Consider the following 26,108-nt stretch of genomic DNA (forward strand, 5'->3'; position numbering starts at 1 on the left):
GTTTGGAGGAGAGGGAGCTGGGGTGGGTGGGGGGAGAGAGAAACATTTCCACTTAACGTGGGGGAATATGCAGCCTAGCAACACAAACTAATTGAAGACGGCCTTAGCAACAAGGAGGTGGTGTTGAACCCCAACTTTGAACCCCTGAGTCATTCTTGTTTGTGTTGCTGTCTGACATGACTCAGAACTCAGGGACACACCGTTTCAAGACGCACCGCCCCCCGAGGGAACGGACCCCGACCCCTTCAATGAACGGCCCTCTGATGATGTTCCCTCATTAGCTGATTAAAGTACATCCGGGGCGGATGTGTCCCAACAGGCTACAAACAGGCTGCCGTGAAATGCTCGGAGCAAACTGGTTGACAGAGTGCCTTTAAAAAGTATGTTTTGGGCATTGAATGGAAACCAAGTCATAATGGAAGGTGATGAAGGGTGTGGGTTGATCTTTGGGGGTTTGCCAGACTATTAATCACGTTGTAAATGCATCATGCGGATGCAGAGTCATCACCACAGAGTATCGCTGACCCACTGCAACTACAGTAAACAACCATCAGTCATTAAAATTACTTCTTTAACCATTAACTCCATCAGGGGAATATTAGTCTCTCTCTCTCTCTCTCTCTCTCTGTTTTTGTCTGCTACTCAGAGTTTGTCACCTTTTGTTTACCACCACTAAACCTGTCTGTTGACATGGATGTAATTGAAGAAATCCCTGCTGTGTCTCACCGTCGCTCCAGGAGCTTCTCATTAACCTCTTTTCCATTTCCACACATCTCTATGCACCAGTAATGCACAGCAGGATGCCACATCAGTGCATTTGTCTCCATCTTTTTTGACATTCAGAAATCCAGTCTTCAATTTCTTTCTTTCTCTTTCAGTTTTTTCCCTTCCTCCAACCCTCTCCCCATCTGTGATTATCAATATGTTCTAGACTGGATGTTTTCTCACTCGATCTGCGGGTGGCTCATTGTTAACCCAGCAAAAGAAATGCTGCGCTGCTTCAAGTTTAACTCATCGCAGATTTTATCCGAGAGTGCAGCAATTTTATTTCTGATAACGGCATGAAAATCTGAAAGGCTTTGTGATGGATCTGTAGTGCAGCTCAGGACCTTTTTATCCTGTATTTGCTCCTCTGGCTCCTTCATATCTTCATGTTCATCCTTAATTGGTTGCCATCTGACCCAGTCTTTTCCTTTTTACTAATAAAAACTGCTGTTGCACTTTCCAAAATGCCACTCATCTATGAGGTGTGAAGGTTAGATTTGATTGCCTACTGTGCATTGCCTGCATCGATTCTCCATATTACAGTAAGAACTTACAGTGATGTTGGCACAAAGTCTGACTCTTAAACCTTTTTTACTTTGTCTTGATTTGTCTCATTTTGCTGGGCTGTAATTCTCGGACTTGGGCTGCAGTAACTTAGCAACCAGCTGGAGAAAAAGAGCAAGGCACAAGGATAAAGACTCAATAAATGGACAAGTGGCAGATAAGAAGCATTGTCTGCTCCGACAAGCCACAGCAAATGGCACCCAAAGTTCAGTTCTGTGTAAGATAATTGTGCCTTTTATCCATCAATTTGTATTTTCAAGCACTGGAATGCTGCCATATGCTCCACTGGTGAATTTGAAGAATTAAGTGTGGCATGGACCACCTCGGACAGATAGATAGATAGATAGATAGATAGATAGATAGATAGATAGATAGATAGATAGATAGATAGATAGATAGATAGATAGATAGATAGATAGATAGATAGATAGATAGATAGATAGATAGATAGATAGATAGATAGATAGATAGATAGATAGATAGATAGATAGATAGATAGATAGATAGATATATGGAGTATTGTATTTCCCCCACTAGGGGTCATTCTCTCACAGGTCTACTTTCCCTGCTTCAGTTATTGGAAATTTATATTTATACGTTTATTTGGAGACGTGGGTGCTTTAATGGCAGAATAAAAACTTCCTATTTTTGAGAATGCCGAAGAGCCTAGCTGTGTTTTTGGGTGTTGGGCGGTTGGTGGTCTATCGCATTGAATGTGCAAGAGAAAAAATTAACACAAAACGGATTTTATAGAGAAGCAGCTTGCCCATTATTACACAGATCTATATGTCCAACAAAACAATGAACTAAAACAAGCATTTGATCCGTGTGCACTTGTGAATATTACTGTCTCAGATTTTAATTAATAGTAGTATGTGGTATCCTTTCTTATTTACGACGTATTTATGTTTTCGTAGGTCTGTGGTGCAGGCATTTCGTTTGGCAATACGTTTTCTTTCATGTATCTAAATATGTTCTTATCTTTAAAAAAAAAAAAAAAAAAAAAAAAAACTCCACCTCCATCCATAAGAAGTTATCTATGTAGGAGGAAACATGTGTCGACGTGCCAGTTAAGTAGTGTGTTTGTACCCTGATATGTCAGCCTCAGTTTAATGTCTGAGCTGCATGAACAGTGAAGAATGAGGAAAGCCTTCAACTTCACAAGTGAACAAGTCCGCAGGGAGAGCAGCCGACTGCCTTCAGCCATGGGAAGTTCTCCACGTCGTCTGCTGATGCTCTTTATCTTTTTATCAACATCAACAAACATTCTCGGTAAGATCATTTTTATAAAATGATGTCTTCTTTTGAAACTCGCGGGTTTTCTTCGACAAAGTTTCACCTGTGTGGACGATAACAGGGAGGTTCCACCAGACATTGGAATAAGAGAAAGGTGACAGGAGAAAAACTCAATATTGTAAAGTGGCGAAAATCACCTTTTCGGTCCTGTTAGTGGTCTCAGAAGAGCTCGGAATAAACTGGGAACAAATTGAATGCAATGAGCAGGTTTTGGGTGTAATCGTGCTGCTCCGGTGGAGCGTTCGCCACTTTCCCATATAAGGAGCGAACGGAGCGGCTCCAGTCCGCTAGAATAGGTTTACACAGCAGCACAATGCTGACCAGTGCCACAAACATCTTTTATGAATCGGGTGAATAAATACACTTTTTTTGAAAAAAAAAGAGGATTTCGTGACGTTAGGGGCGGTGGTAGCTCTGAGAAGCGGATGGTCCTCGGTTCAAGCCCAGGTGAGGACAAAACTTGGGAGGTGTTCTGGTACCAAGGTACCCTTGAGCAAGGTACAAGGTGCCCTGCGATGTGCTGGCGACTAATTCAGGGGTGTACCCTTCCTTCGCCCATATGCAGCTGGAAAGGCTCCAGCACCATAAAGTGTACAAGGGAAAAAAACTAAAATGAATAATAAAACTGATATGGAATAGTTGTAGAATTTAATTTTGTAACGTGCGCAACAGATCAGCTATTTAAAACTCGCTCTTTTTTACTGGTTTATTTGCAAATTCCTTTCTGTTTTAATGGTGAGTGAGTGTAGCCCTGGAACTGTGATGAATGGCAGAACGAACCAGTGAAGCAATCTGCCAACATGAGCACACAAGGATTAGCAACATCCAGTTATGTGCCACTCTTGTGAAACTCCGATGCATGTGGGTATTTTGTCAGTTGTGTCACCAACACACCTCTGTTAACTACTTATTGTTGCATAACTGTCTGATCCTCTCAGGTTCCAACATCTGCACATCCCGGGGCGTCACCACATGTCAACAGTGCTTGTCTGTTCACCCCAGCTGTGCATGGTGCTCTCGGGAGGTACAAACATTAAGTTTTTGTACAGTGCAACAAGTCAGAACAGAGCCCCTCGCTGGCCAACAACATTCTTCTTGTCATTTTCAAGATGCTGTTCTTCACCATGCGTGCCCATTTTGGAGTTTATTTCAAATAATATCTTGCTGAATTGCATCAGTGGGTGTAATTTGACCAAACTATTTTTCTAAGCACAAATTAGTCTTTTTTGTCATGGAGCCATTGTTGAAGTGATTAATTTATGACTTCTTATGATCAGTGTCTGTTTGTGAAATAAATTAGTTCACTAACTAAGCTTTTGTTTCAGGATTTTGGGAAGGGATCCAGCTTATCCCGTTGTGATCTAAAGGAGAATCTAGTCAAGGAAGGCTGCAGTGAGAGAGATGTGGAGTTTCCATTCAGCACCTTGACTGTTCAAGAAGATGCCTCGCTGAGCGACAAGGCCTCTGGGGCCGCTGATGACGTCACTCAAGTGAAGCCCCAAAAGATTCATATGACTCTCAGACAAGGTAATTCACACCCAGTTAGAGAGACACAAGAGGATCTTAAAGTGCATTTTACTCTGGAAAAATAACTCTGTAACAACAGATATAACAGATTGGAAGATATTGGTCTAAATGCATCAATTGTGCACTCTACTGTTTCTGCAACAGGTGATGCTAAACGGTTCACCGTGTATGTAAAACAGGTGGAGGATTACCCGGTGGACCTCTACTACCTTATGGATCTTTCTTATTCGATGAAGGACGACTTGAGCCGCCTCCGCACCTTGGGGAACAAACTTGCACAGACCATGGGCAGCACCACAAGCAAATTACGCATGGGGTTTGGAGCCTTTGTGGACAAGACTATGTCCCCTTACATGTACACCCATCCTCCAGGAGCCGTGGAGAACCCTTGTCTTAGGTACATGGAGCAGGTTTGGCGTTGAGGTGATAGAGCTGATGAGGAGATTAGGCTACTTTAAGCTTAGGTGTTGAACTAATTGTCTCTTTCACTGAGTCCATGTCTTTGCTGACTTGTTGGTTCAGAATTCAGGACAAATGCCAGGCTCAGTTCGGATTCAAGAATGTTCTGTCCCTGACAGAGCAGGTAGCTCGCTTCACAGAGGAAGTGGAAAAGCAGCAAATATCCAGAAACAGAGACGCTCCAGAGGGGGGATTCGACGCTGTCATGCAGGCTGTGGTGTGCAAGGTAGGAACATGCAAACACAGATGCATAAAATGCCAATTCAGAAAATCATCTATCCCACTTGTTTCTTTGCCAATGTCATTAGGAGAATATTGGCTGGCGTAGGGATGCCTCACATCTTTTGGTATTCACTACTGATGCCAAAACTCATCTCGCTCTGGATGGACGTGTTGCTGGACTTGTTCAACCCAATGATGGAAAATGTCACCTTGATAACAACAATAATTACAACCAATCTACCATCCTGGTAAAGGCAAAGTTCCACCAGTCTTTTTGGGGTTCTAATCAAATGATCAAATGATTCCCACTGAAAGCTTGTTTTTCTGTGTAACCCAGGACTACCCCTCATTAGCCCTAATGACAGAGAAAATGTCAGAAAACAACATAAACTTAGTTTTAGCCGTGACCAGCTATGTGGTGTCTCTTTACAAAGTAAGCACCCTTCTACTGTTTATATACAGCAGGAATTTGTTCATGTTTGTGATATTTTCACATCATCTTGACTGATTTCTCAGGAGTACAGTCAACTCATTCCTGGCACAACTGTGGGAATTCTGTCCGATGACTCTGGAAATGTTATAGAGCTCATTCAGGAGGCGTATGCGGTAAAAAACGAAACAACTATACTCTGAAAACACGATTGTATCTATCTCTTTTTTAGTCAAAAACTTAATTACACTGGATTTTGCAGAAAATTCGCTCCAAAGTCCAGATGGAGCTTCTTGGTGTACCAGATGAGCTGCATCTCTTCTTTAACGCCACATGCCAAAGTGGAGAAGTTGTCCCAGGCCTTAAGTCCTGCTCTGGCCTCAAGATTGGAGACACGGTACGTATCAGCCTTGAGGAAATCATCTGGAATGAAAGCAAAGTGCCAATCATATCCCCCTCTTAAGGTTTCATTCAGCATCGAGGCCCAGCTTCGTAGCTGCCCCAAAGAGAAGAGCCGTACTTTTACCATCAAGCCTCTTGGCTTTAAAGACTCTCTGGAGGTCACTGTGGATTTTGCCTGCAGCTGCAATTGTGAGGCAGAGGCTCAGGCCAACAGCTCCCTATGTAGCAACGGTAATGGAACCTACGAGTGTGGCATATGTCAGTGCCATCCCGGCCGCCGCGGCCCCAGATGTGAGTGTTCAGTGGAGGATTACAGTCCATCTGATGATGCCAACTGCATCGAGAAAGCAGACGGCCCCGTCTGCAGCGGGAGAGGTGACTGTTTGTGTGGACAGTGCTCCTGCCACGCTAATGAGTTTGGTCAAGTGTGGGGGAAATACTGCCAGTGTGACGACTTCAACTGCCTTCGCTTCAGAGGGGAACTTTGTTCCAGTAAGTTTGTTCTCATATTTAGACTTTTACAGGTCCCTGCGGAATCATTATAGACTGAAAAAAGTGATTGCAGCAGATAAGAAGTATTCTGTATAGGTATTTGTTGGCAAAAGGTCTGAAGACTGAGTTTTATGTGGGAAATGATATATTTTTGAGTATAAGTTCTCATTTCTGTAATCACCCCAATCTAAACACTACTTTGCTGAGCCACATCAGTCATTGGCAGCAACGTGAGCGCATAAAATTAAAATCAAAACTAAATGGCTGGATTCTTTAACTCTCTTGTAAATTTGGCCACTTACTTCATGCCAGAGAAAGCAGGAAAGATGAAGCTACCATCCCTTCCTTTTCCCTCCTCAGAGGCCTCATCTGACATTGGAACGCTCTCTGGTTGTTTCTAGGCTGTAAACATACCTTACTCAGTTTACATAGCTTTCTACTGATACTTCGCTTAGGAAATCGTGGACCCTCGGTCCTTTTAAAACACTTGTGGACATATGAACATCCCTGCTTGTTTGTAAAGGTTACTATTTACTGACTGAATATAAACAAGCTGTCCAGTGTCGGTCCTGTAAACCCGATGTGTGTCCTGAGAATGCTGTGCAGGGGAGAGTGGTACAGTATCACTCCTCCATACTCCCTACATGAGTCTGCACAGCTTGTTCTAGTCAGCACTGACACACAACTGCTGTGTACATCTATCACTGACCTCAGTGTAAGAAGGAGTGTAAAATAGGTGAATACTTTGTCTTCTTATGATTATTTTGGAAAGTCTTACTGAACTGAATAAGGGTTGTGTATTGTGGTTTTAGAATCAAAATTAAAGAGAAAAGGCAACTTTCACTGCTCTCATGTTAGAGATCTATGTCAGAAGAAGACAATAAGGGCAGATCCCCATAACAGGAGTCAGCAAGCACAGCTCCAGGGTCAGTAAATAGGGGAAATAAGACAGGAAAGCTCACATTCCTTTACATTTCTCCTAGCAATTTTCCTGACATCCTTTCTCTCCCACATGCCTTCACCTCTTATGGACTTGGTCATATCCACCCTTCTTCTGTTTAAAGGGAAGTGTGTTTCCTGTTTTTGCTTTTATCACAGTCATCACAGTTCTGTTTGATTTCAGATGTGTTATTAATGGGGAGGTTACTTTGTAGTTTTACACATGACCAGATGTGCCAGACTTACTCACTCATTATTCACCTGTTTGTGCATTTATTGTGCACACAAACTATCAAAAGTATCCAGGTGTTTGCGCGATTGCCTTGACAGCCAGAGATTACACAACCATATTAGCAGTGTTAATCATCATTGATTATACCATTTCAACGACAAGCAAAACCCCAAAGTGAAGCCATACTTTATAGGGTGCAGACCAGAGGATATTATCTGCAGTCTACAGCAGATGATTTATTTAGCGCTGTAGTCTGAGGGACCCTCACAGCCTCAGTCTTACTTTATTATCAGTCACTCCCCCAGACTGACCCAGCTGGACCATGATTCATTCACCCTGCTCTTAGTCATCAAGAGACAAATCCTGTTTATGTTCTTGCTGAGAATGCTGCAATCCCTGAGGCTACGCCTTTGTTTCTAAGGTTGTTCGATGGATTCATCTGTCTGTAATCTATTGAATATAGTCCCCTTGTTTCACATTTGCTGGGTTCCTAGAATGCTAATATCCCTTCTCTACTTAAGGGTAGTCTGTGGTATTGTTTGTGTTTGTCTCTGTGTGCACGTGCCCATCTGTAAAGAACTGAGGTCTTGTTAATTTCTATTTTCCCAATAGCACATTTCCTACTTTTGTGCCACATGGTGTTTAAAAGATTTAAGTCCGTTGTGAAGTAAGATTAGGTAAATGCAATTAGCCACAAAGCTATTGTTATACATTTAAATTATAAAAAAACATTTATGTCAGAGAGCAAGTCGAAAGTCTAGTTATAGCCAAGTCTTTAGTGGTAGGTCAATGGAATTGCCACACTTACCATACATCCCGAAATTATATTGAGATGTATAGAGAAAAAAACAGATTTTTCACATTATGTCCCATTACTTTATGTTAATATCTCTCATTGTCATGCTGATGGCGATCGTCTTAGATACATGTTTTTTAATACTGGCTAGTTGCTATGTTTCCCTTGGGAGTTGCAAATAACAAATTAGTGTACAACTGAGGCATTAGCCAAACTTTACACAATAGCAGAAATTAAAGGCTTGTGGGATCTAAAGTTCAAATCCAAGCATGAAAACAAATGGTTTCAATCTGAAGTTGTGTAACCTCTACCATCCAACTTTGTTTTCTCTGGATCCACCAATGTGATTATGGGATCTAAACACAAACTGAACCTTTCTGTTGTTTTTGTCACTTTCAGATCATGGGAAGTGTAGTTGTGGATCCTGTGTGTGTGATGCTGGCTGGAAAGGTGAAAACTGTAACTGCAGCACCCGCACAGACACCTGCATGTCCAGCATCGGCCTGCTGTGCAGCGGCCGGGGCAACTGTGAGTGTGGGGTTTGCCAGTGCACTCAGCCTGGAGCCTATGGGGCTACCTGTGAAAAATGCCCCACCTGTCCAGACTCCTGCACGATCAAAAAGTAAGCTCCATTTTTAATAGCAACGAGAGTGAATCAAAGATGTTGTGAAAGAGTCACCATCTGCAGCGCAAACATTGTCCCATCAAAGTATTCCTACATTCCACATTGATCAAAAACATCTCCCACACACAGTGGTACCATATGCTACAGAGAAAAGTCTGATTTCTCTCCGGACTAAACCTAACTTTCATTTTGTGACTTTCATGTTTGTTTTTTTGCATCAATTTACCACTAACCACTAAATTGCATCAATTTACCACTAACCGTGCGTGCCAGGCAGTAGATGCATACAATTTAACACGTAGGCCTTATTTAACAGGCACTGTGTTGAATGTCAGCACTTCAAGAGAGGAGACTATATTGCAGATAACAGCTGCAGCAGGATCTGCAAAGATGAAATTAAAGTAGTGGATCTAATCAGTGAGTAACTCACTCCTTTTAACTTTATTTCTGAATACTTGTAAAATCCTGCATTAAACAGTATTCGCTGGTAAATATTGTTTACATTTAAAAATAATTAATCAGTCATTGTGCTTCTCCTCTTCTTGTCATCCGTATAACAGTTTTTCAGGATAATAATGCAGTGAATTGCTCATACAAAGATGAGGATGACTGTGTTGTGCACTTCCAGTATTATGAGGATAGAAGTGGAAAATCTATCCTGTTTGTGGTCAACAAGCCAGGTACGACAACAGTTTGCAAGAATATCAGACATTTGATCAAATAGAGTGTGTGTCTGCGAGCATCCGTTCAATCTTATTTTCTCTTTAAGTACCTCAAGAGTCATCCAAAGGCTGCTATTAATTTGAGAATTCAGAAACATGTTTTTTAATGATCATATAAAAATGCACAATTACCTATCTGGCATGCTTTTTAAGCACTGTGTAACCAATCATGTCATACTCCCACTCTCAGAGTGTCCCGAAGGTCCCGACATCTTAGTCGTCCTCTTGGCAGTGGCTGGAGCCATTCTGCTGTTAGGCCTTATTGGTCTGCTCATCTGGAAGCTTCTCATTACCATCCATGACCGCAGGGAATTCGCCAAGTTTGAAGAAGAGAGAGCGAAAGCCAAATGGGATACGGTGAGAAAGACTTGTAATTGAGGCAATAACTTCATACCCCATCAGGTTTCCATTCAGGGATTAATGGAGTGCGTGTTGCAAAAAGTAGAAGAGAACAGAGCTGTGAACTGAAGTTCTAAAATCATGTATGAAAGTGTACTATGAGTGTGTAACTGAATTTACACCATTGTGCCTCTTTCCATTTGCCAGGGTAACAATCCTTTGTACAAAGGAGCCACGTCCACCTTCACCAATATAGCATATAGAGGAAACTAACCATTAAAGACAAGAGGAAGAACTCCAACCATAAACATGGGCTGTAGTAGGAGAGATGTGGATAAAAAGAGTGTTTACAATGTCAACGGGTACTGTAGCTGAAAAGTAGTTATTGCTTTCAACACTGAAATGTAATAACTGAAAATATGTTTTTTATATATATATAAATTTCAGGCAAAAATATCAGGCAAATTACAAAAAGGGATTTTATGGGTGTTTATTTTCGTTGCAGTGCTATATGTGGGCTATTGATGTTTTCATAAGAAAAACATAAAGCACGTTCGCCACTTATAACTGTCACCATAACCTCTTTAAGGATGCACTTGTCACTTTTTGTGGTTCTGTGGGGCTTCAGTAAACAGTAACTTGCAACCTTTTTCTCTTTGTACTTGCGTCTTTTTATGCCTGTTGTGGTAAAATCATAATTGCAAATAAAAACAACAATCCACCAAGGTGAACATGGTGATGTTCCATCCATTCTTCCCACGTGCCTCATTGTCATTCCTATTTTTGTGGTTATTTTTTCTCATTACACTTTGTTGATAGTTTTTCTCTCTTGCACACAAATAATAATTCTATAATGGTTTTGGAAAAAGCAAACCTTTAAACCTTTGTGCCCATTCTATAATGTGACCGGTTTTACAATAATGTTTGTGATCTGTATTATGGTTGTATTGGAGGTTGGTAATGATTAAAATGTGTCTTGTCTTGATGAATTGCGGGATATCTTTCTGCCTCAAATCTTTCTGTATTTGACAAACCTTTAAAATCCTTTCGATATTGTACAGTTCCATGAAAGAAATATGATTTTTCCTGTCATTGTAAAAGTACATTTTATCCCACAACAAATGCTAAAACAGGTCATCTAATGATCCGCTGTTAACTTGATCTTTCATAACTTTAAATTAAAGTACAAAGATCACACAGGCCTTGCAGACATCTTGTGTACATATTTTTGGCACATACAAAAGGGGGTTGTTCTAGTTGTTCTTGTTACAATGAGGGGAAAAAAACTCTTCTTAGAAGAGACTCCAATCAATTCATTTCAAATGTTCAGTTTCAGTCTGTAACCATGCCTTTTCTTCTTTGTCTATGCTAATAAAACTTACAATTTTGTTAAAACTGTTCATTAAAGGAAATCCGCCGACACTGACTGATTTCTGGTTCAAAAGAAACCAAGGTTGCAAATTTGTTTTCACATTAGGAAGAAGGTTCCCTCCCTGCATTCATCTGGTGTCTAATCTTTTAGAAATATCACTTTCCTATATCAAATCTGTATGGAGTGGAGCTACAGGAAATATTTTTCAGTCGACTTTCAATTGACTCGAGCGTAAGGCCAAGCCATAATTTTTCAGCCCATTAATGGAGAATTCACTAGTCAGTGCTGAATAGAGTATGAAAAAAATGAAAGCAAAATAATCATAGCATTGTGCAGAAAAGTAGTAAACATTTCTAAATCACCAGATGTGTACAGTTGTAGCTATTACAGCCTAAAAGACTGTTACCTCATACAAAATGCTGCAGTTCCTGCATAAAATTTGTAAATCAGCTAACTTAAACATGTATTCCCAATCCTAAACATCCATGCAGACGTACACAAAAACACATAATAAAACACGTTAGTGTGTATTTCACCTGTATTTTGAACTAAGCAACTTCAACACGTGCATCGTTCCTAAGAGTTAGGCTCAGGCAACTGCGCTCTAGCTCCCTCTAGTGTTCTTAAGCGATACACCGCAAGTCATTACGAAAAGAAGAACGTTTATAAACCTTCTATTACAGCTAACTTATAAATAAAAAGCGTTAATTGTGTAATTTGAATTGGATTTCCACTGTTTTCCACGGTCCATTGAATGCGAGGCGGTGTCAGGAAGAAGCAGCGTGTGTGCTCTACCAAAGTGCGTACTACAGAGGTGGAACGGTTCTCTCCAATAGTCCGTGAACGCAGCACGATGCGGTGTGCGAGCCCTTCTTCCGTCGCGTCACATCGAACATGGCGGCGCCCCATGCTCCGGTGGCTGGGGAGGCAGGTAGCGGGGACACGGAGCTGAGTCTGGCCAGCTCCATCTCAGAGGATGGGAAGAGACCTCAGTTCGGAACACGATTCCTCACAGACCCGCGACAGGTCTTCCAGCACAACGCTTGGTTGGTACATTATTGCAAAAGCACGAGAAGAGTAGATGCTGTGTGGGTCCCTGTTTTAGCCGCTGTTTTTAAGCCTTTTAGACTAATTAGTTGATTAGTTTGATAGATGGTTGCTAAATATACAACAGTTGAGGATTCACATAGGATACACATTCTAACGAAAACACAATGTTCACCCTTGTTAACGGTATTGTAGGGGGATCTTTGACTTGCTGACATCTTTAAATGGATTAAAGATCATCAGCCTGTATTCTGTAATGTAACATTATTCTGCTACTGTTTGTGTTGTCAATAGGGACAATGTGGAGTGGACCGAGGAACAAGAAGCATCTGCTAAGAAGAAGGTTTTAGAAAACTGTCAGCCACTACCTTCAGAAAAACAAGGTTTTGATTGGGGTTTTCAACATTTGTACAACCATTAAACATCACTTTATATAACACGATGCAATGGAGATTATTTTCTTTTTACTTAAAGGTTTCAAGTAATTACTATAAGTGTAGGTTGATGATAAATTCTTATAGGAGGTGTTCTGGTTTTATTTTATAAGCTGATTTGTAAACATGGGAGCCTTATTTCTTTTTTTCCCCCCACAGAGGAATATGAAAACCGGGCAAATGAGTACTGGAACGATTTCTACACAATCCATGAGAATCGTTTCTTCAAAGATCGGCACTGGCTCTTCACCGAGTTCCCCGAGTTGTGCCCCCAGTGTAGCCCTAACAATGTGACCCATCAGAAAGTCTCTAGCACGGGTCGCTGTGTCCAGGATGAAGAACGGGCAAAGCAAGGTGCCGCTGTGTCTCCCATTAATGTTAACTTCCCTGGCGCCACTGCCTCATATCGCATTCTGGAGGTGAGAGTTTTGATCATCCTGTACTGTATACAGGACTGTATTCATGCAAATGTAGTTAAAGGTGGGTTAAAAATAGCCTTTCTCGGAGATAAACATGTTTTATACCAGTACAGGTAAATAAGTGCAATAAAGCTATGTGTATTGGACAGGTGGGATGTGGTGTTGGAAATACAGTTTTTCCAATACTGAAGACCAACAAGTAAGTGCAGTCAAGGCATCATTTCTCTTTGATTCTGATGAGAACATAAAGGTGTAACCACAGTGCTTTGTTTTTTTACAGTGATCCTGAACTCTTTGTTTACTGCTGCGATTTCTCCAGCACTGCTGTGGATTTGGTCAAGGTGAGATGAGGGAAACAATTAAGGCACGGTATGTTGGTCGATGTACTGATGTCTGGGGTTGTCGGCTCGATGCGGAATTGATGTCACCCTCTTGTTGCCAGACTAATCCAGAATACAACCTTGGACGGTGTTTTGCCTTTGTTCATGACTTGAGCGATGTGGAAGCCAATTACCCTATCCCCGATGGAACGCTTGACGTTATAGTCTTAATCTTTGTGTTGTCAGCGTTGCATCCCATCAAGTAAGCCTTTCGTTCCCTGTGTTTTTTGACCTGTTCCACCAGTGTGTATCATTGAACTGGTTTTCTTCCACTCTGCCTCAGAATGCAGGCATCCATCAGTAGATTAGCACGGTTACTGAAGCCTGGGGGAGTGATGCTGCTCAGGGACTATGGACGCTATGACATGGCACAACTTCGCTTCAAGAAGGGTACGTTGGAAAACTAATGGCACCAACCAATTAATAGCTCACAGGATACCCGATTATACATCACCTGTTACTTCTTGATAAGTGATGCTTGAGAATAAGTTTGATTTCATGAGTGTCTTGCATATCAGCCTTAAGCATAAAATATCAACTCAGCCTGGCTGCCGGTGGTGGGTCAGCCACTATTAACACTTAAATTTCCTTTAGGGAGATGCCTGTCGGACAACTTTTATGTCCGAGGTGACGGGACAAGGGTATATTTCTTTACTCAAGGTACCAACAAAGGCTTTATGCATTTACACAGTTCTGTTGGGTGTGTGGGTGCGCCAAAAACCCGAGTTTGTGTTTTTATTTCAGAGGAGCTTCACAGCATGTTTACTGAGGCAGGGCTTGAAAAAGTGCAGAACCTTGTGGACAGACGGCTCCAGGTGAACCGAGGCAAACAACTCACCATGTACAGGGTGTGGATCCAGTGCAAGTATCACAAGCCTCTCGTTCCATCGCCTGAGACTCGTGACGGAGACGCGGAACACGACTGCAGCTAAACCTCGTCATAATCAGGTGGTGTGGGTTTTTTTTCTTAACCATATAGAGCGAAGAATGCCAATTGTGGTTGTAATAAAAGGGGATGGAGTCGTACGGATATACTATAAAGCCTTTACGGTGCCTCGGTTGCCATAATGTCGCACGACTCTTGTATAAACCTTTCTATTCAGTCACACTGAGTTGTTTTTATAGAAATGCCTTTTTTTTCAATTTCAGTTTCAATTTTGTATGCACAAATAAAATTCTTTACTCTAATCTTCTCCATGTTTAAGTGTCTAGCCTGGAAAGAAATTGCCGATAATGTTCCTTGCACTGTTTACTAAGGCTTAACACCCAATTCTTCCTAAATTGCTACCTTTAAACCTAATGCTCATTTGTGATTTGGTGGCATTATACTATTGAACTATATGACTGTGGAAGAGATACTTTTTGATAAGAGATTATTTGTGGTTGTATGGGTGGGTACTGATCAATTGTATTGTGTTAGAAGATTTGCCATTGGTCCAGACGAGATTTGGGGCAGGCGTGGACTGGGCGAAGGTGAAAATACGAGAATAATCTCACGAGAAAATATGAGATTTTGCTGATTATTGTTTACATAGCAAAAACATGAGAACCGAACCGAATCGATCCGGATTTAACAACTGAAACACTTGCAACAGCGGTAACTGTATCTTCTCCCCTGCAGTGCGGAGGGTGATCGGAGCTGAACTTTGTTTTGATCAAGCTCAAAGCCAGAACCCGAAATTCTTCTCACCATCAGAGGGGGGGTGGGGGGGAAATAGAGGGGCAACTTCACTCAAACCTAAATACAGCATATCTGTTAGGTGAAAGTCAGAATCTCGAAGGTCGCCATTGTGCGGGACGAGGATACCCAGCGAACACACGGTTTAGTCTCAGGAAAGAGAGACGTGATGGGGATCCCCACCTAAGGATTACAGCAAGACGGGGCTGGGATACCATGAGTCTTCGAGGCCTCTGAGGGGATCCTCCGTCGTCTACCTTGACTTCCACCTACGGCTCCTGGGTCTTCATCGTTAACAATCAGCACGCAAGGGACGCGGCTCTTCACGCGGCCTAGCCTGGGAGGGTCTGTCTAGCACCGGGGAAACAACGGGGACGGTTCCAGGGCTAACACAGGCCCTCCCGAGGACCGGTAAAAAATTCAACTACAGTAAGTTTAACATTAGGCATTGAAAGAAGGACACATCTGGCCGTTCGTCTTGTTGGAGTGAATCCAGACGTTGTGCCATGAGTACCTGACAACACAGAACCGCAAAGATGCTTCATTTTGACTGACTAGTTAACGCTAGCTTGCTGGCTAACTAGGGTTAGCTATTTTCCCCCAAAACGTTTGGGAAATGTTCCGTAATTGTAGCCAGTAGATGATGATATTAGGTTATTAAACAACTTATTTGCCAGAGGCGAGTTGTGTTCTATTTGCGTGTGGCTGGTACGATACTAAATCACATGTAATGTTAATAGTGAACGATAAGTTAAACATTAGCTGCAAAATTGCTAAGTGATGATCATTAACTAGGTTTCCTGATTTTTCTAATCTGTTAATTGTATTTTACACGGATACTCTGCGGTCGTTTCCCAAATGTTGAGTCAAATTAAAGTTAAATACGAAATTATGTGCATGCTTGTATGTTTTAAATGTACGATCTCACATAGTAAATACTGGAATTGTGGCATCTTCTTCATTAATAAACTTTCTTAAGTCCAAAAACATGTAGATTAGACATATACTGCCAGGGAGTGATGACATAATATTCTTGACAATGGCCCTGATATCCTTTACAGTCCATAGTCTGGGCAATATGTTACCTCATTAGTTGAGTTGTATTGCTGATCCTTGTTAACAAGTAAGATGGGAAAATACATTTTAGTTGGTCCGTTTCATGATTCAGAATAGAAATGTTCCAAACTGACATGGCTAAAAACAGCCGTGACTCATCACATCCAATGAGACAGTGAGACATGACTCCCACTTGACTATACCAACAGACCTGCACCTGCAAATGTCTTCCTTTAACTGTGCTCTTGTCTCTGCAGCCATGATGGAAGAACTCCATAGCCTGGACCCCCGACGGCAGGAGCTGTTGGAGGCTCGATTCACTGGCGTCGGCGTGGCAAAGGTTTGTGCGGAGCGTGAACGAATAGTTCTTATATTCATAGATATATTTGCATATAAAACTGGGTGAATCTTTTCCTCTGTGGTGTATTCTCTCCGTTTATCTCTGCACTTCGGCCCTTCTTCTTTGCTTTTGTTGGCTCATGATATAGTGGCCGTATGTGTCAATGGCAATACCAGCTTTAATGGCCACTAAAAGGACAAGGATGGTAGGCGATGAGGAGAAAAGTTAGAGGTGAAATGCAGAGAAACTACTTGGCCACACGTAAATGGGGCACTGTTTACCCTTCCACTCTCTTGCTTGCTACATCGATGGAGCCGTCTTTGTGGAAGGTGATCTTGGAACAGTGAGTGAGAGTCAGCGCCAGGAGTGGGCCCAGTGCCAGCCATAGGCAGAGCAGAGCCCAGAGCATGGCATGGCTGCCGCTGCTTAGAAAATGGCGGCTCTTGGTAAGGCAGGATGCCATGGGCTCCCTGTATGACAAAAATGTGAAGTGTGTGTTTTCAGGAAAATGTGTTAACAGACAGCTATGAAGAGCATTGTCACAGTGCCGCTTCGATTTTATTCACCCTGGAAGAGCCAGGTGACATTGATACTGTTTTTGTCAACACTCAGGAAATTTAACAGAAAAAAACCCCAGTGATCCTCAACAGACTATTGCTATTAATCCTCTCCTCTTTTTTTAGCCATCAGCCCATGCATTTCTAAGCCAGAGTAACTTAAGACGTGGTGATTCTTGGAAAGAGCAAAATATCCTTGCTGGCTTTCAAGACAAGAATGCTTTAGATGAATGTGAATGTGAGGCAGAGAAGGGATCCTGCCCAGGTGACAGGCAAACAGGCAGGGATGCCACAATGGATCGCCTAGCGCCATTTTAGTGAGGCTCGGTGAGAGTGCTCCTGTGTGCTCTGAATGAATAAGTGTCTCTCCCTGATTGGACAATGTCTGCTGAATTTTGATGTAATACATTTGACTGACAGGCGTCATCGAGGGAACCGGCTTTAGAACGAATGCTGGGCTAGATTCAGGAGAGAGTCAGTGAAGATAAAAGTTCCGCCCAATACCTGCATCATTTTTAAAAGTTTCTTTTTTATTTCTCTTTGCTATCTCACTGTAAACCATAGTTGCGTTCTTAAATAATTCTGGCATGTTTTGAACACAATCAAAGGTTTTACATCTGTTACTTTCACTTATCTACTGTTTGTCTCCTTTAACAGGGCTCGGGTCAGAACCAGAATGAGTCGTCTAATCAGAGTCTATGTAGTGGAGGCTCGCTTAGTGACAAGGAGCTTGAGGTTCGTGTTTAGTGTTGGTAAATAGCATTTTCTGCCATCGCTGGCCATTTCATGTTGTTGTCTTATAGACTCCTGAAAAAAAAGCGAATGACCAGAGAGTCAGGAAACGGAAAGCTGACCACTTTGACACCAGCCAAGGTAGGTTGTGTCCACTCCTGCAGCATGACCGTGCGTAGTAAGTAGTTTCTCTCTGAAGTGCTCGTCTCCGTTTTCCAGGCAAAGCGGGTACGAGGGGACATAAGATTAGCGATTATTTTGAGGTGAGTAGCATAAACACATTTCTTCTGTTCTTTTCCTGCTGTATAAACTACTTCAAACTTTCTTCTATCTGGCTCTATTCTAACCCTCTCACCTTTTTGACGAGTTTGGATCTGAAATAAAATTTCCTCTTTCCTCTGTCTGTGCCAGTTTGCGGGAGGTAGCGGTCCTGGTACCAGCCCTGCTAGGGGAATCCCACCAGTTGTCCGCTCTTCCCCACAACACTCCCTCTCTAACCCCCCTGTCATGGTGAGCATGTTTTGCTTTATAATCATTCTCATTAACACATTTGTCATTTTCTCTCCTTTGCTTGTTATTAACTTTAATGAAAGATAAGGTTGCTGTGGTTTATTAACCGTCTGTTCACATCTTATGGCCAATTTATGGTAACACGGCCGGAAGGCACAGCCTTGCCGAGTCTCAACTTGTTTTGAAAGTGCCAACTTCAAAATTAGGTCCCAGTTTTCAATTGTGTTACTTTCCACGAAAAAAACAAAGGCTTTTGACAAATAATTTATGCCACGCTTTTTCCTGAATATTATCATTGCGTGTTTAGAAAGAAGCAAATGTCAGGGAAGTGTTGGAAGCATGAGGTGACTAATAATGTGGAGCCGGAATTGCGGCTGGAATGAGATGAAGGAGACTCTTAAGCCAAAAAAAATGCTCAGCCTGCATTTTAATGTAAATAGTTTTATTTGCTGCATATGCGTTTGAATTTTGGAATTGATATTTGCATTTTAAGTCATAAAAAGGTTCATTAAGTAGTAAAAGGTACCCTTGACCCAAGAATTGCACCTTTTCTATCATTGTATGTGTACCTGAGACCAGAAGAACCTGTTGCTTTTGCCCTGGTAATTCTGGTTTTTGCCCTGTAGTGCTGTTAAAGAAAAAACAACCACCCAAAAAATGAGGAAAGAATATTTCGTCAGAATTTTTACAGCTCATTTTTATTCTGAATTAAAATCCTTTGCGCCCGCTTTCACCAGGCTGACATTGTCTGGTCCATTTTGCCAACACAAAGATCTCTTCTGCATCTGTAAGCATTTAGGATGGATGTTTCTACCTTTTAGGTGCAGCAAGGAAGCCCCTCTTCTGTTAGTTCAGCCAACACTGAGCTCTCATCCTGTTCAATAAAACCCGCTTCTCTTCATATGCTACACAAAGCCACACAGGTATTTGAAGCGTGACCAAAGTCAGCGTTTTATATTGTTTTCATTTCATGATTCAGTGAGTATTTGTTATTTGACACTAGTCTCACTTGTTAGCTTGTTACCTGCAACTGTTCTTTACTACTTAATCACTGAAAAAGCATGATCCGCTTTAACAAAATGGTTGTGCTCACTGTTCCCTGTAGTCTGACCTTACTATAGAGAAGTTAACAGCAATGGAGAATAACAAGAACTCTGACCTAGAGAAGAAGGAGGGACGGATAGACGACTTACTGCGGGTACTAATCTCATCTGCACTGCTCTCCTTGTGATTTTAATGGTTTTGACGTGTCTCCTGAACGGGCCTGGTTCCATTTACCAACAAAAGACATGTTAAAATTTTCTCATTGCTTCTATCCAAACAGATCCAAGTTTATGTTGAGCAAAATGTTCCCTTCTTTTCTAGGCAAATTGTGACCTAAGGAGACAGATTGATGAGCAGCAGAAGATGCTGGAACGTTACAAGGAACGCTTGAATAAGTGTGTGACCATGTCCAAGAAGTTACTGATTGAAAAAGTATGTTCATCAGAGCACAGTGGGTTTTTTTCAACTGTTAATTTCTGCTGTCAATTCGGCTTTGTGAGTTTTTGGCACGGGTTCTTGTTCTTTTAGAAACCCGACATTAAATCATTACCAGCCTGGGGCTTATGGTTGCATTCTGCTTTCTTTCAGTCCAAACAGGAGAAGATGGCATGCCGGGATAAAAGCATGCAGGACAGGCTTCGGCTTGGTCACTTTACCACAGTGAGACATGGAGCGTCATTCACCGAGCAGTGGACAGATGGATATGCCTTCCAAAATCTTATCAAGTGAGAAATCCTTTGGTTTATTAGTCACCTGTTATCACCCATGAGGCTAAACTACTCAACCAAACATTTTCCACTTTATATGAAAGTTTAATTAAATTACCGTCCCGAGAAAGCTGCAGATTGAATACAAATTTGGCCACTTGTGTCATGTGTGTTGTGAACAATTTAATAAAAGTGGATTCTTAATTCATGCAGGAGACAAACGGGCATTTGGGCACTCGGGAATTTTATAGCACACTATGAGTTGCATGTATGTGCTCCTTCTGTTTCCAGACAACAGGAAAGGATTAATTCCCAGCGAGAGGACATTGAAAGGCAGAGGAAGCTCCTGGCCAAACGCAAGCCACCCTCCATGGCCCAGACTCCACCGCTAAGCCTGGAGCAAAACAAACGCAAAAGCAAGACAAATGGAACAGAGAGTGAAGCGTATGACAATGGCTTTTATCACAATCCTTCCAGTCATGTGCCTCATTTACAGTGTACTTAAATTGGTTTCGTGTCGTTGCAGGTTGTCACAGGCAGAGTACCATGAACAAGAGGAAATCTTTAAATTGAGACTCGGCCATCTTAAGAAGGTAATGGTCCGCATTGGGGGTGTTCCAATTTCCCCAATTACTGTTTTAATTTGACTGGATTTTAAAACCATGGCTCCATTTAAACACTTTCTCTTCTGGGGTTGTTTTACGCCCCTAACATGCCGAACTCCTCATTAAGCAACTCTCACTGAAAAGGGCTGCCTGCTGTGTCTACTCTCATTGTGTACTCGGGCAAGGCAAGAATGGAAAGACAACTAGTGACAGTATTTCTGTAATGTCATAACAGCGCTTGTCTGCAATCATTATGATTTTCATGCCTTTACTCCACACAACTGTGTTGTTATTCTGTTTGACGGATCGGTTGGAAATAAAAGTCACTGGCCGTGATGATTTCCGTGTTCGCGTCCTCCTGAATTTACCGTCTTTCTTAGTTTTTCTTGTATTCTGTTTGCTACAGTTGATCGTTTGCTAATAGGCCTTCAGAGTTCAGATGTCTGATTTGGCTTGGTGTGTGACAGGGTTAAGGATTCCTAACTACAGTTTATTGTTAATATTTAAAAATGTTGGTCAACAGTCTGCATGTTGATGAAGTGGTTAAAAGACTGGCTAATTGCTTGGTCCTTTTGGTTGAAGGAAGAGGCAGAGATCCAGGCAGAGCTTGAGAGGCTGGAGCGAGTGCGGAACTTACATATTCGCGAGTTGAAAAGGATCCACAATGAGGATAATTCACAGTAAGTCTTGAAATTCTGTCCAGTCAATCCACGCTTCCCTTTGTTTAAACAATCTTTTTCTCCTTTTGCAGATTCAAAGATCACCCGACGCTAAATGACCGATACTTGCTTCTGCATTTACTCGGAAGGGGAGGTTTTAGTGAAGTTTATAAGGTAAGAAGAACTTTTAAACTCTGCGGCCACTTTATTAAGTACACCTTGCTAGTAATGCCCAATATTGTCTTCAGAACTGCCTCAAATCTCCATGGCATCCTTTCAAAAAGATGTCGGGAACTTTCCTCAGAGCATTTAATTCCATATTGACATGAGAGCGTCGTGCAGTTGAGGCAGAGTTCTATGCTGCGCATCTATGATTCGAAGCTCCCATTCTGCCATGGAGGCCAGTTGAGTACAGTGAACTCATGGACATGTTCCAGAAACTAGTTTAAGATGATCTGAGCTTTGTGACATTGTGCATTATCCTGCTGGAAGCAGCCATCAGAAGATGGTCCACTGCGGTTCTAAAGCTACGGACGTGGTCATCAATTCTCAGGTTGGCTGCAGCGTTTAAATGATGCTCAGTTGGTGCTAAGTGGCTCAAAGTGGGCCAAGAAAATACCCTCATCATTACGCCACTCGCACCAGCCTGAACCACTGATACAAGGCAGATGAATCCATTCATTCATGTTTACACCAAATTCTGACCCGATCTTATCGAGACTCGTCAGACCAGGCACGGTTTTTACAATCTTCCTTTGTCCTCCAGAGCCTCACTTTCCTGTTATTAGCTGACAGGAGGAGCCAGTGTGATCTTCTGCTGCTGCAGCCCGTTTTCTTCCTCATTCCACGTGTTGTATGTTCAGAGATGCTATTCTGCATTACTTGGTAGTAACCAGTGGTTATTTGAGTGACTGTTTCCTTCCTGTCACCTGAAACCAGTTTGCCCATTCTGCTCTGACCTGTCACATCAACACGGCGTTTTCGTTCACGTACTCGCCCAACTGGATATTTCCTCTTATTGTGTTGAGAGGGTTGTGGGTGAAAATCCCAGTAGATCAGTAGTTTCCGAAATAATGAAAAAGTGTACCTAAAAAAGTGGCCGGGGAGTGTGTATAATAATTACTACAACTTAATGCAGTTTAAACACATTTATGTAATGAGATTGCTCTAGGATACTTTTCATTCCTGTACTCTGTGACTGCTCTGGTACTGTGCTGTGGATGAGAACATATATTTAATATACGTTTAACATCATTCAATTGAAATCCCCCTTATCTCTGTATAATAAATAAACTGTACCCATTAATGTGATATAAGAGTCAGACTGTAGCTATTATTGACTGTAAACTAATGGTGAGTATTGATTTTTATTTTTTTTCTAGGCCTTTGACCTCACAGAGCAAAGGTATGTTGCAGTCAAAATCCACCAGTTAAACAAGAACTGGAGAGATGAGAAAAAGGAAAATTATCACAAGTGAGTGTTGTACAATCATTTCTTTCACCAATCAAATGTGCACTATTAATATTTCAATATCATCATAATCAAAGACGTTCATGTTTTCGACTGTCGTCATTTTGCAGACACGCATGCAGAGAATATAGAATTCACAAGGAGCTGGACCATCCAAGAATAGTTAAACTCTATGACTACTTTTCACTCGACACCGACTCGTGAGTATATGGAAACAAATGTATGAATTATATCTAAGTTGGTGTGGAGTGGTGAAGAACCTCTCGTATGTTTTGGAGCAGGTTCTGCACGGTCCTGGAGTACTGTGAGGGCAATGACTTGGACTTCTACCTGAAGCAGCACAAACTTATGTCAGAGAAAGAAGGACGCTCCATCATCATGCAGATCGTTAATGCCCTCAAGTACCTGAATGAGATCAGACCGCCCATTATCCACTATGACCTGAAGCCCGGTGGGTCTTCACGCCAGAATAACAGGGTTCATAATCATGCTACTCTGATTAAAAAGAGCTAGAAAACAGATTCACAACATTGTCCCCAATGTTACAAAATGCACTTGGAAAAGAATTACAGGGTTTATTCTTATTCGGATTTGGCTCAACAAGTAAAGTCCGTATAAAATATGGTTGTAGTGGTGTTTTGTCAAGGTTTTATAATGCAAATATAAACACAAGCGCTTCGCTTGAATTTAGACATGTTAGCAATCTATAATTCTGTTTAAATCTTTAATTACAGCTCGTTGAAGTTTTATTTCTGCCGCTGCACTGCAGGGAAGGTGACCGGTGTCCAAAACCTTCTCTTGTAGATTGACTACCCAAAAAACGTTGCTTGATATTTAGTTGTATGCTAAAAACAGGGCGAGCTGCTCACACACCGCGCCTGCCAGATGTTTGCACACTCCTAGAGCAGTTTTGAAAGCATTCAGAGAAAAAGAAACATGATGTATAAATGCAATTTCTTTCAGCTCCAGTCATGCCTGAAATACATTTAATTGCTTAGGTAACATCCTTTTGGTGAATGGCACCGCCTGTGGAGAGATCAAGATCACAGACTTTGGCCTGTCGAAGATCATGGACGATGACAGCTATAACTCCGTAGATGGGATGGAGCTGACGTCACAGGGAGCAGGAACATACTGGTGAGGCTTACGCTGCTGCTGCTGCTGCTGCTGCGAGTATTTTTAGAAACATAAATCATTGTTCTGCTGTGTGAAAGCAATTTCGGCTAACGGTGACAGTAAACTACAATTGATCGGTCTTGGCTGTGTAAAGGGTTTTGCTGTAAAGAATTTGATGATAATGGCGCATTGGTATTTTAGGGATATGTTTTGCACTGGTCCACCGGAGGATGTCCTGGGAGAGGAATATAGAAGAGTCCAGTAGCCAGGAAATGGGGATCTGTCATCCTGTTGGAAAAATAATGTCATAAACAAGAATATGTTTTACCGTCTTCTCCACTTTAGGTACTTGCCCCCTGAATGCTTTGTGGTTGGAAAGGAGCCACCTAAAATCTCCAATAAGGTGGATGTGTGGTCTGTGGGAGTCATTTTCTACCAGTGTCTGTATGGCCGCAAGGTAGGAGTAGCACACTGACAAAGATCCACTTCAGCGGGTATACTTATTGTAAAAACATAAAAATAATACCCAAGGAGAGTTCCTTTTTTACATGTTTAGGAGAAATGAGGACACTGACGGGGCTCAGCGTAAAGAAGTGCATGTGTTTTGCTGTGATCACTGACAGTGTGTCTGTTTGCTCTGCAGCCCTTTGGCCATAACCAGTCCCAGCAGGACATCCTTCAGGAGAACACCATCCTGAAGGCAACCGATGTGCAGTTTCCTCCTAAGCCAGTAGTCACACCTGAAGCTAAGGCACTTAACCTTCTCTTCCCTTACAATTGTGATTTTGTATTGTTATTTTCTGAATGCGTCTTTACCCCCCTGCTGCTTCCAGGCCTTTATAAGGCGCTGTCTAGTGTACCGAAAGGAGGACCGCATCGACGTGCACCAACTGGCCAGCGACCCCTTCCTCATGCCTCACATCCGGAAGTCTGTAGCTTCCTCCGGCACCTCGAGCATGGCCGTGGCTTCCACATCCAGCTCCTCCAACAGCAGCGCCTCAAACTGAGCTGCAGAACTGACTGAACATTTTTAAAGAGCTGGTGTGGTGGGGGGGGGGGCACATGTGTCCTCTGTCACAGCAGCATCCCAAATTGCAATGAAGAACCCCAGAGGAAGAAAGTCAGACACCAGAACGGGGTGGGGAAGAAGATGTGGACAGGTGTAGAAGGGTAGTTCCCCCATTACCTCTCACGTCTGCCCACCCCCGCCTGCGTGTCTTGGATTCTCAAACAGGTGACACTGTTCTGGGGGGGTCAAAGCCCTGGGCAACGTACGCAGCAGGGGCAACACCATGTGGACGAACAGTGGGGGTTCTGTGTTTGGAGGGTTTTTCCTGCTTTGATGTCAAAATAAAAAAAAGCATAGAACTGTTTCAGCTTGGCTGGATGGAAGGACGGCAGAGGGCCTAAAACCCCTTCAAACACATGCATGTGCCACTCTGGTCCAAGGTAGCTAAAACTCCCCAGTCTCACGCCTTTCATCTGTTCTCTTTACAAACGTTACTGAGACGAGCAGTCTGGCCCGTTATTGTACTGAACCCGAAATATCTCTGGCACTATTTCACCCAGCCTGCTGTCATGGGATCTCCTCCCCTGCTTAAATTCTGCACCCAGTTAGTTCATGATGGGGTGGAGGGACAGAAGATCCTGTCCCTTCTCCTCGGCCATCTCCTGTGACCAAAGCATCAAACTTCCAGTTGGTGGCAGTGTTCCACTTCAGTTTTTATTCTGAACGGTTTCACGCCATTCTACTTGACTTTAGAAGTGAAATGACCTGCTCAGAAAACACCCCTTTTCCATTTAAACTTTCCAGTTTTATGAGGAAACTCATGTGCTTTTCAAGTTGCCTTTTAATTACAACTGTTTTGATTCATTTCCCTCGCCCTGGACATATTTATTTAGGTATGTTTGAATTTATTTTTGGCCAATACAATGCAAGGGACTGGTCAGCCTACTGTTGGGGGGAGATTGGGCCTTAGCAGAGTTGCATAAACCATTAAATACTATTGGTTAACCAGTGTCTGTTCTTTGGTTGCTTTGCCTTGTTTACCATCACTTTATAAGTTTGCAACACAACCTGTGATCTTTCTTTTCATAATTTCATGATTCTTCCCTTTAGTGTCAGGCAAAATCAGTCATGTTCAGTGCTCTGTCAGCCCCCCCCCCCCCCC

The 26,108-nt window shown here is 42.3% G+C and overlaps 3 protein-coding genes across 4 annotated transcripts; all 3 read left to right on the plus strand.

The window, feature by feature from the left end:
• Window positions 1-2,378: 2,378 nt before the first annotated feature.
• Window positions 2,379-10,799, plus strand: itgb3a (integrin beta 3a). The gene is made up of 15 exons (XM_011604179.2): window positions 2,379-2,601; window positions 3,564-3,649; window positions 3,951-4,152; window positions 4,297-4,549; window positions 4,675-4,837; window positions 4,920-5,081; window positions 5,171-5,266; window positions 5,350-5,439; window positions 5,526-5,660; window positions 5,728-6,157; window positions 8,524-8,746; window positions 9,066-9,166; window positions 9,310-9,429; window positions 9,662-9,828; window positions 10,018-10,799. Exons 1-15 carry the CDS (start codon window positions 2,469-2,471, stop codon window positions 10,081-10,083), a joined length of 2,427 nt encoding a protein of 808 aa, XP_011602481.1. The 5' UTR covers window positions 2,379-2,468; the 3' UTR covers window positions 10,084-10,799.
• Window positions 10,800-12,045: 1,246 nt separating this feature from the next.
• On the plus strand, window positions 12,046-14,650 carry mettl2a (methyltransferase 2A, methylcytidine). Of its 2 annotated transcripts, none has more exons than XM_011604180.2 (9): window positions 12,046-12,232; window positions 12,524-12,612; window positions 12,823-13,082; window positions 13,232-13,281; window positions 13,363-13,423; window positions 13,525-13,664; window positions 13,746-13,852; window positions 14,057-14,122; window positions 14,207-14,650. In XM_011604180.2, exons 1-9 carry the CDS (start codon window positions 12,159-12,161, stop codon window positions 14,392-14,394), a joined length of 1,035 nt encoding a protein of 344 aa, XP_011602482.1. In that variant the 5' UTR covers window positions 12,046-12,158; the 3' UTR covers window positions 14,395-14,650. The 2 variants fall into 2 exon arrangements, with proteins under 2 accessions (XP_011602482.1, XP_003964944.2); XM_003964895.3 differs by having other exon boundaries at window positions 12,046-12,228.
• A 262-nt stretch (window positions 14,651-14,912) lies between these two features.
• Window positions 14,913-25,955, plus strand: tlk2 (tousled-like kinase 2). The gene is made up of 21 exons (XM_003964808.3): window positions 14,913-15,569; window positions 16,454-16,536; window positions 17,751-17,828; window positions 17,897-17,966; window positions 18,045-18,088; window positions 18,237-18,335; window positions 19,157-19,258; window positions 19,441-19,533; window positions 19,701-19,811; window positions 19,968-20,104; window positions 20,378-20,530; window positions 20,613-20,679; window positions 21,274-21,371; window positions 21,443-21,524; window positions 22,733-22,824; window positions 22,932-23,021; window positions 23,103-23,272; window positions 23,820-23,958; window positions 24,283-24,394; window positions 24,581-24,688; window positions 24,771-25,955. Exons 2-21 carry the CDS (start codon window positions 16,456-16,458, stop codon window positions 24,942-24,944), a joined length of 2,100 nt encoding a protein of 699 aa, XP_003964857.2. The 5' UTR covers window positions 14,913-15,569; window positions 16,454-16,455; the 3' UTR covers window positions 24,945-25,955.
• The last annotated feature ends 153 nt before the right edge of the window (window positions 25,956-26,108 follow it).

Source organism: Takifugu rubripes, chromosome 5 (genome assembly GCF_901000725.2).
Source record: "Takifugu rubripes chromosome 5, fTakRub1.2, whole genome shotgun sequence".
NCBI lineage: Eukaryota > Metazoa > Chordata > Actinopteri > Tetraodontiformes > Tetraodontidae > Takifugu > Takifugu rubripes.